This window comes from Eptatretus burgeri, chromosome 2 (assembly GCF_056783735.1).
Source record: "Eptatretus burgeri isolate ZD-2024b chromosome 2, Ebu_testis_v1, whole genome shotgun sequence".
In the NCBI taxonomy this organism is placed as follows: domain Eukaryota; kingdom Metazoa; phylum Chordata; class Myxini; order Myxiniformes; family Myxinidae; genus Eptatretus; species Eptatretus burgeri.
The window spans coordinates 156830274-156844236 of NC_140962.1; the positions used below are offsets into that span (position 1 = coordinate 156830274).

The 13963-nt window shown below is 42.4% G+C and overlaps 1 protein-coding gene across 1 annotated transcript in view; it reads left to right on the plus strand.

The window, feature by feature from the left end:
* Positions 1-13963, plus strand: part of LOC147033674 (uncharacterized) — a 127306-nt gene that overhangs the window by 8428 nt on the left and 104915 nt on the right. Inside the window, exons 3-4 of the mRNA XM_085851820.1 lie at positions 6855-7026; positions 12201-12734. Coding sequence (XP_085707946.1) covers positions 6855-7026; positions 12201-12734 — 706 coding nt within the window. The remainder of the gene's footprint in view (positions 1-6854; positions 7027-12200; positions 12735-13963) is intronic.

The window sequence follows — 13963 nt, forward strand, 5'->3', positions numbered from 1 at the left end:
TTGATAACGGGTATAAAAAATTTTCAATAAACGATAGCTAACGGTAATGACTTTTCTTCAGTTAACCATTGGTAACGGTAACGACTTTTCTTCAGTAAACCATTGGTAACGGTAATGACTTTTCTTCAGAAAACCATTGGTAACGGTAATGACAATGGTAACGGTAATGACTTGTATTTACCGTTACCATCATAGAATTGTTTGTTTGTTTTTTTTTTGGTAATAAATGAGGTTTCTTGCTTTATGGCTGTTATATTATTTCCTGTCATCTTAATATTGACATTTTGGTGTAATCTCAAATGATTATAGCGTTAAAAATTTGTGAAATTTATCCGACTATATCATTATTCGAGCTTTTACCGATACCCCAATGAAGTCCTCATATACCGCTCATGCATAAGAGTATTAACAACTCTGTCGGGACCACACGTCCATATCCACAATGGTGTAATGACCCCTTTTAGCACATCTTCGATTGGCGCTTTCTTTTCGAGGAACGCATCCTAATCCCGAAGCATGGTGTTACTGTACTCTTCCTTTAATTTCAATTTAATGTTTTTCAAAAAGTAAATCATATAAATGTGATTCTTTTGACAGTCGATGTCTATCCCGGTTTCAGACGTCACTCTATTTACAGAGATTACAAGACGTTGAAAATGGAGAATACACTCATTAACGAAACTTGTGACTTTCTTTTGATCACTTTCCCACTTTTGATTGAAGATTTAGTAAAATATTTGTTTTCGACAGCCACCATTATGAGATTTGACAGTCGATGTCTGTCGTCGTTACAAATGCTTATCTCTCCTTCAAAAGGTGATGAATGTCTCCAACCAATCTTTTATTTAGTATTTAGATGCGTCAAATACTTGTGGCAAAACTTTAATCCTTCGAACACAAGCGGCTGTTTTACCAACCGCTATTCCAATCTCCATGTACCTGAGCGGCCGTTTTACCAGCCACTATTCAAACCTCCATGCACCTGAGCGGCCGTTGTACCAGTCGCTATTCAAACCTCCATGTACCTGAGTGGCTCGTTTACCGGCCGCTATTCAAATCTCTATGTACCTGAGCGGCTGTTTTACCAGCCGCTATTCAAACCTCCATGTACCTGGATTTTTCTCCAGTGAGCCAAGGGTGGGGGAGTCGAAAGTCCAAAGAGCTCAGGGTTCCAAAGGTTAAGCTGCCCTCGACGGCTATATTTATGTACTCGTGGGGTATACTTCCATGTTTTAAGTAATAATGGCTCGTGCTTCCCCATTGTCTTGGGTTGCTTACCTGCATTTGATTTTTTTTTCATTTTCATATGTTTTTCCACGGTTCTGTGATTTTTTCACGCTGTATCGGCTCCGATGTCCATCGACACTCAAAATTTCAGCTCTCTACATCACCCGGAAGGTACGGATCTTTAATAGCAGTCAGTGAGTCAGTGGTTCGAATGAGCTTTATATTAGATGTGCTGGAGCACATTATAACAATAGATGGAGCATTTGTTTGGCGGGTACATGCACATCGAGAAAAACGGTTTCACTCGAGCATTGCATTTTCACGTGCCAGCAACAAAACTTTTGATTAAAGTATCATGTGAAATACATTTGACTCCCATGTTGAACTATTTTTTGGTTTTTCTCCAAAATAAGCTCATGGAGTATGTCGGTGTGTATGTGCACGACTGCTCAAAAGTTTTAGAACACCCCCATTTTTCCAGTTTTTACTGAAATTTAAGCAGTTCAAGTCCAGTGAATAACCTGAAATGGTACAAAGCTAAGCGGTAAACTGCCAGAGGTTAAAAAAGAAGTTTCGGTTACCAAAAACTGAAAAATAATGTAAATTTCAGAGTTGTTAAAAAAGGCCCTTTTCAGGGAACAAGTAATAGGTTAGCAACTGCAGCTGTTCTGTAGCAATGGAAGTAAATTAAGCCTTGAAAGTTGATGCAAACAATTCCTACAGATGTCCCAACTTTTGTTGATTAGTTACAAACCCTCTGTCTGCATAAAACCAGTGTTGGAACAGACTGTGTTGCTTCACCCTCTGAAGCATTATTTTGACAATATTGCACTGCAGGAAGGAGTATATTGCTATCATAATGGCGAGAAAAAGACAATTAACAAAGGAAGACAGACAGATCATTACAACCCTTAAAAGTGTAGGTCTTTCCTTCAGAGAAATTGCAAAGCAGTCAAGGTGTCGGTGAGTACAGTTTCCTACAACATCAAAAGGCACTTGGAAACTGGAGGAAACTCTGACAGGAAGAGGTCTAACAGACCCAAAGCCACAACACAATCAGAAGACAAGTTTCTGAGAGTCAACAGGTTGTGTGATAGGCGGATCACAGACAGCAGCTTCAAGCACAGCTAATCACTGGTCAAAGTAAGGAAGTCTCACGTTCAACTGTGAAGAGACTTCGAGCTGCAGGTTTGACAGGTCGAGTGGCAATAAGAAAGCCATTGCTAAGATGGGAAAAATATGAAAAAGAGGCGTGCCTGGGCCATGAAGCACCGCCAGTGGACTACTGAAAACTGGAAGAAGGTCTTATGGACCGATGAATCAAAATTTGAAATCTTCGGTTATTCACGCAGGGTTTTTGTACACCGTCGAGGAGGCGAAAGGATGGTTCCTCAGTATGTGACACCAACTGTCAAACATGGAGGAGGAAGCGTGATGATCTGGGGCTCTTTTGCTGGATTCAGAGTCGGCGACTTGCATGCAGTGACTGGCACCATGAACCAAAAGGGCTACCACAGCATTTTGCAGTGCCACGCAATATCCTCTGGTCTACGCCAAGTTGGTCAGGGGTTCATCGTACAGAAAGTTAACGACCCAAAACATACTTCCTGGCTCTGTCAGAACTACCTGAGAAGAAAATAACAAGATGGTAGGCTTCAAATGGCCATCATGGAATGGCCAGCACAGTCTCCAGCCTTAAACCTCATCGAGCTGGTTTGGGATGAACTGGACAGAAGGGTGAAAACAAAGCAACTCACAAGTGCAACACATTTGTCGGAACTTCTGCAACAGTGTTGGAAAGAACTTTCTAAACAATATTTTATTTCCATTGCAGAAAGAATGCCACGAGTATGTTTGGCTGTTATATCTGCAAAAGGTGGCTACTTTGATGAGTCAAAAAGTTATATTAAATTTTGTTCAACAAAACGATTCCATGATTTATTTTTTATCTGCGATTGTTTATTTGTTCTGTGCTTTAATTTCAGGGTACATTGAAACATTGAACTGCTTAAATCTCAGTAAAAACTGGAAAAATGGGGGTGTTCTAAAACTTTTGACCGGTAGTGTACGTACGCACATCCGTTGACGTTTGATTAAAACTTATTCTCCTCACAAACTACTCGACTGATATTGACCAAATTTGGTTCGATGCATCAGTACAGCAAGGTGTCATGGGGTTGTGCGTCCCATCTGGATGCCCCACCCTTAAAGGGAGTGAAAGGAGGGTTTTACCACAAATATTGGTGTTTTATTCAAAAATCTCAGAAACCACCAGACAGATGCAGACCAAACTCGCCACGAGGCATTGGGACCATGCCCGAACCTTAAGTTGTGCTCCTCATGGCCGTATCTCCCCCGGAAAAGGGTCCACGGGTCTCCTCCCTGAATCCCCGATTTTCACTAAAACATCTCCACAATTACCTGAGCGATGCAGACCAAATTTGGTACAATGCATCAGGACAGTAAGATCTCATGGGGTTGTGCTCCTCATCCTGCTCTGCCTAGTTAAAGGGGGTAAAAGGGGAGTTTTGAACCAAATATTTGTCCTTCATTCAAAAATCTTTTCAGAAACCGACAAACTGATCCAGACCAAACTGGCCTTGGGGTATCATGACCATGCCCTAACCTTGAGTTGTGCTCCCGATGGCCGTACGTCCCCTGGAGAGGGGGCCACAGCGACCCCCAATGGGGGTCACGACTCACAGGTTAAGAATCTATAGACTCTATATCCTTGTTCTTCATTGCACAGCCCTACAGGCCACTGGCGGCCCCTGGCGACTTAATGTGCGGTCCCTGACGTGCGGCTGATAATACACTAATGTTTAATCTTAATCTGCCATAAATGCTCTCAAATTGGCCCAATGGTTTCAAATGAGTGTTCCAACATAAAGCATGAAAGTAATATAACTACATCAGGAAATGGTTGCAGTGTACAAACAATTACGCTTGCAGCCCAGTTAACCACAATGAAGAAGAAGAGTATGTGGTGGCGGGGCCTAATGGTGGCTCCCACACTGATGTCTTATCGGCAAAAGTGCCCCCTCTAAACCAATCGTTAAGATCACTGGTGTATCCTATACTTTGGTTTATTCATGTAAATTACTTGCATATGAATTATGATAAGAGGGTGATGAACATCACATCATGAACTTTATTCTTCAAACTTCATATTACACATGTGTACCCCATTAGTGTGGAAATGCCCAGTTATATTAGAGGAGGTTATCTTTTACTTAGTTTTGTTTTTAATCTTCTTTTTATAATCCTAATAATTAATTTTTCTATTTTTCAGCTTTACGCCATGGCAAGGAAAATCAGATGAATTTGAGGACAGCGGACTGCAGACCGACTGTCTAAAGCACTGGATACTTTGAGAAATAGTGCTTCTCGGAGAGACGTAGTAGACAAATTTTTCGTTCCACGTCGAACCTTGCGGAATCATTTGAAATCTGGGAGTTTTGAAAGAAAAATGGGAAGGCATCCAACTCTCCAAGCAAAGATCAAGAAGACAAACCGGTTAGTCGTATCGTCCGTTTTAGTGATGTTGGAATGCCCATCACGTCAAAACTTCTCACAAACTTCGTTTATGAACTTGTTATCGCAAATGTCATTCCAAATCCATTTGATGAGTCTAGAGGAATGGCTGGGAAGGACTGGTTGAAAGGACTTCTCTAAATAGATCACATTTCATTTTGAGCTCATTGTTCATATTCAATTTTCAGCTTTACCATTCCACCATTCATTCATTCGTTCATCCAAACCTTCAGTCCTTGGAGATATACATTCCTTTTGAGTCGTTCATCTTTGAAAATCTTGCTGAAAATGGTGCTCTGGTGTAATAAAGACTACTTCAGATTCTCTCAGAATTTCATCCTCGAGTTATAAATATAAAGTGATGGATCGTGATGTGTGCTAATTGGAGAATGTTCCTTCTACGATTGGCTTCGAAGAAATGAGATGAAAACGCCAATGATGATGTGAATGAAAATGAAACTGCAAAAATGTTGACGAAATTAACATTGGCAGGAAGGTCAGAGGGCAAAGAAAATATCAGGTGAGAATGTTTCTTCGTATCCACAACTGAAAACGAGTCATTATAAGCTGGATGAAAATTTCCTGAACAAAATTCTCCAACAGGGAACACGGTGGAAAAACAAGAAAAAGAGAAATCAGAGATTGCAGACCCTCGCCAGGACTTCTTTTTTTGTGGTGTTTGTGTACTGGTGTGTTACGTAATTAATAAGAGACATCATTAGAGTCGCACTTCAGCTGCTACTCCTCCACCCTCAAACCCATCCATGCATAGCCAAGTGAGCATTTTTCAAAAGAACAGAAGAACCCATATCAAAATATTAAATAATTCTGGCTGCCAGACCATGCATCCGATCAAGTTTAAATTTAAAACATGTATTCCACATTATTATAAGATCATAAATGTGAAGTTTCATGTCGATTGATGAAGCGGTTCCAGAGAAAACATTATATAATATTTTTATTCAATCCAATATGGCTGCCAAACCATGTGACCTATCAATTATTCCTGAAAAACCTTGTATATTCGTGACTTGGGGAACATTTGTGTGCTTTCCCCTCTATATCCAGCCTTTCTGGAGATTATTTTTACAGGTTTTAGAGTAAATCCAATATGGCTGCAAAACAATGTGACCTATGACATCATATGTGTGAACCTTTTGTTCCTCATGGATGGGTGGTCAAACAAAGTTTTGCCTCGATCTGTTAGCCACTTAAGAGAAGAAGATTTTTGAAGGTTTCAATTTTTTATTTTTTTTATATGGCTGCCGAATCACATGACTGGTGACGACATCAATTTTTTTTTCTGTTGACCATTTTATCCCTTGATGACCCTCAAAATTTTTCATACTGATCAGCTGTGTGTGTGTGTGTGTGTGTGTGTGTGTGTGTGTGTGTGTGTGTGTGTGTGTGTGTGTGTGTGTGTGTGTGTGTGTGTGTGTGTGTGTGTGTGTGTGTGTGTGTGTGTGATTCATCTACCCCAAAACCGTAAATATAAATTTATACATACATACATACATACAGTGCCGATATAAAGTGTACACCCCCTTTCGAAATGTTCACCTTTTGTTATAAATATAGATATATATGAAAGTAAAAGTACCTTTTGTTAAAAAAATATATATTTATTTATATATATATATATATATATATGTACAAATACCTTTTGTTATGAAAGTACAAGCAATGCTCACACATAACTCTAGTCCACATATTTGTGGCCAATAGTGCAGATTGAAGGAATTAAAGGTATTCCTTGTGAAAAGTACCCAAAATGTGACATCTTGTTCAAGGAAGCTTCGAGATTCAATGAGAATGGCAAATTTATTGCTGAGTAATTTTTATTTTATGTTGCAGATAAACGAATAAGGTTCATCCCTGACAAGTGTGTGATGTTGGTGCCTCTGAGTTATAGATCGCCTTCATCTTCCTTACGCTTTATTTAACAGATTAAAGCATAATTGGATGTTAATGTATTTCACAATAACGATTTTCAGTGCATGTAAAATGAGCAAAAATGTGATTATATTAATTTGTATTTTCTCGATTATCAAATGTGACCTTTCATGTAAAATTTTTTTGGATATTTCCAAAAGAACATGGAGTCTTGCTGTGCGCTGCGAGGCTCGGACCGGCCCAACATGCCCGGATGTGGAAAGAACGTCGAAGAGATGGGAGGGCCTGCTGGATCTGCTGGAGTCCTGCGGATCAAGTTTGCAGACGAGGACTCGGTTGGTCTTTGTGAAGAAGAAAGAGAGCTGATGTGTGGTATGTGGGAATTGCCTTGACCATCGTGTAATAGATATACGAGGGTCGTATCAAAAGTCATGAGCACGTTTATTGTACACTAAAACAAAAGTACATGTAAGAAAACTGACATTGTCAATAGTAATAGGATATACCACATTATTTTTCTGCAAAATTTCTAGAACGATCCACGCATTTCTGCCAGTGCTGCACGACTTTAAAAATCCCGCTACGGTAGAAGTCCGTTCCGACACTTCGCAACCAGCTATGCATGGCTATCTGGACTGTCTCATTGTTTTCATAGTGCTGGCCTCTCATGTGATCTGTCAAGGGCCCGAACAGATGGTAGTGACCATCAAAAGTTGGTCAAGGTTGAGGGGCAGAATGATCCACGCATTTCTGCCAGTGCTGCACGAGTTTAAAAATCCCACTGCGGTACAACTTCTCAGCCATTCTTTGCGATTTCCTTCAATGTCAGATCGGCAGTGTAACGTCTAGCATTGCCATGATGAAAGATAACGGATTTTTTTTTCATCGGGCGCTTTTCCCGAAGTGCACGTTTCAGTTTCTTGAGCATCTGAGCATAGCGATTCTCGTTGATGGTTTCCCCTTTGGGCAGGGAATCCACCAGTATGAATCCCTCGGTATCCCAGAAGACGGTTCCCATAATTTTGCCGCGACTCTTTTGATCTTATTTTTTGGAGATGCTTCGCTGCTTGGTTGCTCGGTCAAAATGGTGGAACCAGCTTTCATCACCATCCATGACAACGAACAGGAAGTGAACGACCTTGGCAGCATGTCGTTGAAGCAACTGTGATGACACATCCATACGCGTGTTTTTGTGTTCCCTCCGTAACCAAACAGAGCTCAACGGGAACAAACTTTTCGATATCCCAAAGTCGCTATCATGTCCTATTCGACTTGATCTCCCATGACAAGCTGTGCTGCGATCTCCCTAACCGTCACCCTTCGGTCCTCACTGATGATCACAACTTTCTGCTCATTGCGTTCAGTCGTGACGGTTTTCAGCCGACCACAGTGTGGCTGATCGGCGATGCTCGTGTTTCCGTCTTTGAAGTGTTCCACCCACCTTCTGATACTGTTAGCACCCATGCAGGCATGTCCGTACACCTGACTCACTTGGCTGAACATATCTGCAGCTGAATTCTCCTTCACAGGGAAAGTAATCATTGCATGTTGGTGAAACGATATGCCGTTGACAGCCATTTTGTCACAATGTATTGTGGGAACACCACTTGTCTCTGGATTGTTGGAACACTAGACAAATGCACGTGTCGCACTTGTGTTTATATTGGAGTGTATAGATAGATAGATCGATGTCACTAATAACTTGTCTTCTACTCTATTCGGCACAAATGTGTGGAATCCGTTGATGTTCGTAACTCTTGGTACGGCCCTCGCACATTTGCATCATTTCAGTTGTGGCCAAAAATATTGGCACGCTTGCATGTTTTTCAAATAACTCACAATATTCTCCAAAAAATAAGTTGAAATTGACAAAAGTATTTTGTTTCCACAAGCCTTCATTTCACTGTTAATATTACAGAATCTTTATTTTTGATTCAGAACTTAATATATCCTTTTAAAATAAATGGAATAAATAAAATATAAATGTCATTGACAAAATTATTGACACCCTCGACGTAATATTTGGTATCACAGCCTTTGGACAAAATACCTGCAGTCAAGCACTTCCTCGAGCCATGAATGAGCTTCCTACACCTCTCTACTGGTAGTTTGACCCACTCTTCTTGTGCAGACTGCTCCAGTTCTCCCAGATTTGAAGGGTGTCTTCTCCCAACTGCTGTTTTCAGATCTCCTCACAGGTGTTCAATGGGATTTCGATCTGGACTCATTGCTGGCTACTTCAGAACAGTTCAGCGTTGTATCTTGAACCATTCCTGGGTGCTTTTTGAAGTGTGTTTGGGGTCATTGTCCTGCTGCAAGACCCATGACCTTCAACGGAGATCCAGCTTTCTGACACTCAGTTAAACATTGTGCTCCAAAATGTCTCCTTGGTAATCTCCTGATTTCATGATGCCATGCACACATTCAAGGCACCCAGTGCCAGAGACAGAACAGCAACACCAAAACATCACTGAACCTCTTCCATGTTTGTAGGGAAAGTGCTCTTTTCTTTGGAGGCTTCATATTGTTTTTTGTAAACAGAGATGATGTGCTTCACCAAAAAGCTCTAACTTGGTCTCATCTGTTCACAGGACCTTTTCAGAGAAGGATTTTGCCTTGTTCAGGTGTGTTTTAGCAAACTCCAGTTGGGCTTTCTCATGTCTCTCTCTCTCAGCAGTGGGGTCCTCCTGGGTCTTTGACCATACCCCCTTTCATTGAGTTGGCTATGGATGGTGTGAGTTGAAACTGTCGTACCTTGTGTCTGAAGGTCAGCTTGGATCTGTTTGGCAGTTGATCGAGGTGCTTTCTCCATCATTTGAACAATCCTTTGCTGCAATCTTGGATCAAGTTTTCTCTTGCGGCCACATCCAGGGAAGTTGGCTGCAGTGCCATGGGCCTTAAACTTCCTGATAACATTGTGTATGGTGGACACAGGAACATCAAGGTCTCTGGAGATGGACTTGTGGCCTTGAGATTGTCCATGCTTGGCTACAATCTTGTGTCTGACCTGCTCAGACAATTCTTTGGTTTTCTTTATTTTCTCCATGCTCATTGTGGTACACACAGTGACACAAAACAGCAGAATGACTCCTTTTCTCTCTTCAAACAGGTTGAATGAGTGATTTTTATATAGCAGGCACCTACAACTCACCATAGGTGAGTTCATTTCCAAAGTAAAGGAGAATCACCTGCTTGAAATCTAATTATTTGTAACAACTTCTAAAAAGTGCCGATAATATTGTCCAGGATATTTTAGGATTTCTGTGTGGAATAAGCGAAGATTTAGTAATTTTTTTTTCAATTTAAAATTTTTTTTTGTTGCACTGCAAACCAAATAAATACATATGTGGATACCAAAAGGTTTTTTACATTTCAACAATTTTCTGGAAGAAATGGTGCATTATTTGAATAAAGTGCAAGGGTGTCAATACTTTTGGCCACGACTGTATTTTCCCATTACATATTTTCCAAAAAATAATGGGTGGAGGGAGAAGACTGCTCATTGAAATGCAATGTGTTGAGGATTGACATTGGACTATACGACACAAAAAAAACAAGGGAATTAACATGGAGGAGAGGAAAAACAAAAGAAAGATTGTTGAGTTTCTGAGGGTTATGAATGTAGCAGAGAGTGCTTTTGGATAAAAGACTTCCTCCATCCCAACCAGCCATTTTTTATATCCTCATTAATACTGTATTCCCCCTTTTTCTCTTTATACAAGCATGACTATTGGTTACTAAGTTTCCCCTTTCTATATCCTCGTCCCGTTTGTTCACCCCCTTGTTGCGTCCACCTGCTGCAACACTTTGAGTGTTTTGTTCTACTTTATCTTACTTTTCTCTCCTTGAGTCTAGACTTTGGACTATATTCAAAAAACGATACCAAGAAATGGTGGTGAACTGCTTATATGAAGCTCTGGATGGAAGAGTACGTTTGAACTGACTCAGGAAGGTTCCATAAGTGGGAGAAAAGAGCAACAAAGGAGTGTAGGTAAGTCGTAAGTCGGGTTTTTGAAGGTTAGATTATTATAAATCGGGGTGTATTACGGTGGGTTTGGGGATGGGTGGATGTATGGTTTGCCCTGGATTTGTAGTATCCTTACTAAACTCCAGGTAGTGACAAATTCCCTTGGCTTGCCCGACGATGGGTGGAGGCACTCGATGTCAGATGTGAGATCAGCTTGACATCCTGCCTTTCTCTCCAGGCTGTCTGCCTATGGCATCCAAGGCCAACTCCACACATGGCTTCCTGACTTTCTTTACTCTTGAAGACAATGTGTAACACTCAAGGAATCCTTTCATTTCATCTCCCTGTCAGGGCTGAAGTCCCCCCCCCCTCCTCCCCCAAGGCAGTGTTCTGGGCCCAGTCCTATTCCTGATCTTAATGAATGATCTGTCTGATTGGAAAATCCTCTTTATCTATTTGCTGATGACTCCACCCTATGCCGTGATATCCATCATCCATCATCCATCAGTCAAGCAGGCTGCATCCTCTTTCTTCTCTTCAAACCTTGACAAAAATCACCAGCTGGTCAAACACTTGGAATACGTCTTTCAATCCTCACAAATCTCACACTCACACTCTCCCTCTCCGAAAGGACCATTTGGCACATCCTCCTATCTACTCTCTTTACAAACATTTTGAGGAAGTTGTCACTCAAAATCCTCGGTCTCACTATCAGCCATGATCTTTCTTGGGAAAACCACATTTTGTAGTTTTCCTCCAAAGCCAGCCACCGACTGGGCATCCTCCATCGTACAAAGTCCTTCCTTGGCACACCTGAACACCTATCCACTTGGAAGGCCTTCATCCGCAGCTAGAGTCCTGATCTCCCCTTTGAAATGGTGCCCCTGTCTCACATCAGCCACTTCTTGATGCTGTTTTTTGAAATCTCCCATAATGAAGCTGAATCTGTCGTCCTATTACTTTCCCATCACAGACAGGTCATTAGCCTCTTTGTCTTTTACTGCCTCCCTTTTTGGCTTGCACACTCTGCCATTTCTTTTCTTTGTCCCCCGACCCCATCCCCCACAGGTTCCTGCGGAGTGCACACAGTCGACCAGTAAACCCCCTTCCGGTGAAATTTCCAAAATCCAGGCTCACTGTTCACCTCCAATTATTTATTCGTTTTTTCTCCACCTGTAGAACCAACTTCCACATATTCTTCAATCTCATTCTTCTCTCTAGGTTTTCAAGACGACTGTTCGCCACCATCCCAGATCATCCCGCATCCAAAACCGTGATCTTTTCTACCTCGATTAAGCCTTCCAAAGCCCACCTCTTTCCAAATTTCCAGTTTTTCCTTTCTGAGAGTTTTCTTCGATATCTATCTTGTCCACCCCTGTGCATCCTCACCAAGCCCTCATTCTTCCCCACATCCCTTATTTCTTTAAGTCTCCCTCAACTATTTTGTCCCCCATCCCTGCTGTTGGTGTGGTTTCCCCCCCCCCTGCCACCTCCCCCTCTCTTTCTACTATTCCCTTTGTTATTATTCATGTTATAAACCAAAGTAACCTCTGTGTGCGATGGATTATTTTTATTATAGGGAGACCGGAGGAACTGATCAAGAAGTTTCCATGCAGCAAGTGCGCTCGAAGTTTTGCCACCGAGGCTGCCCTGCAGCTGCACATGGAGAGGCACCGTCCAGTATTCAGCAACAAAAGGTACAAATGCACCGATTGCCCGTACAGTGCGGACGACAAAAGAACATTCGTAAAACACACTCGGATACACACCGGGGAGAAGCCGTTCACCTGCAGCATCTGTGCTAAAGAGTTCACTCAATCGGCGCACTGTTGGCAGCACATGCGAATCCACAACGAGGATCGCCCGTACTTGTGCACCGTTTGTCCCAAGACTTTCAACCGTCTGTCGACTCTTCGACAGCACACCCGGATCCACACCGGGGAGCGACCGTACACGTGTACGGTGTGTACAAAAACGTTCTCTCATCCACAAGCCCTCCATCAACACGCCCGGATCCACACCGGGGAGCGTCCGTACACCTGTACGGTGTGCGATAGGACTTTCATCGCGCTGTCACATTGTCAGCAGCACATGAAGATTCACACTGGTGCAGGTTAGAGTGTTCTTCATCGTCGATACTCCACAGTCTACATTGACTATGTCATCTGTTTGTGTTGGGTACAAGTTTGAGAAACAAATTGAGGAGGTGATGAGTTTGATGAGAATATGGAAGAACGCTCATGTAGGTTGAGAGTAGAATGGATTGTCATAAAATGTTTTGTTTTGTTACCCTTTGAACCCCGAGCTGCTCGGACTTTCGGTTCCCTCACCCTGGGTTCCCTGGAGAAAAATCTGGCCGCTCAGGTGTATGGAGGTTTGCATAGCGGTCGGTAAAACGGCCGCTAGGGTTCAAAGGGTTAGCTTGTACATTGGTTGCATTTACCCAATCATGGTGCTTGTTTTGTTGGTGGTGTTTTTATGTCATTTTTAATCCTCCATGTGCTCATTTGTATGAATTGGTTGTGAATATTTTTTTTTTATTTTGGAAAGTGTAGAAGAGTATGCTCGTGTTGTATTTAATTATTTTGCTTGTTTTATAATGAAAAAAATTTACATTTTAAGATCACTGTAGTTTTTATACACCGTCGATGGTTCATATGAGAGCCTGGTGTTGGCTTCGTAGTTAGAGTGGCTGGCTTGGGATCTGAGGCTCTTGAGTTCGAGCTCGCTGAATTAACACCAGGTGGGGTTGACTCAGCCTGTCATCCTTCCGAGGCTGGCGGAATGAGTACCAGTGTACTGGTAGAGGGGCACGGCATCAGCGGCATAGTCACGCCCCAACAAAATGATAGCTGCCAAGCTGCCATACGGAAGAAGAAGAAGAAAAGGAAGAAGAGACTTCATGTGAGGCCTTGTTGTGGTGCCAGGTTCGGTGGTGAGGAACGACCGCTAGACGGAGCAATAGGGCCGTCTCCCACCCAACACCCAGAATTAAAAGGTCGTCACCCCAGATAACTCCGGAGTCGACGAGTCACTTAAAGGACCGTGGTCACCAATATTTTGTCGGCGTGAGGTAGGGTCCACTTGTCTATTCCAATTTACCTAAGTACTCACGCCGTCGAGCTACTGGGGAAGCCACACCCTCGGCCGACTCTGTCCGAACCGAGTCGCATGTACCGACTCGGGTCCGGCATAACCGAGCGGGAGTTACCAGAGCCGCGCCGCTCCCAATGGCAACTTATGGCACAAACGGCCTTACTACTTCTCAAGCCCGCACTGTGCTGGGTCAATGAAAGAAATCACAGACAACGAGCTGGTACATTTAACAATTGGGGTTTATTT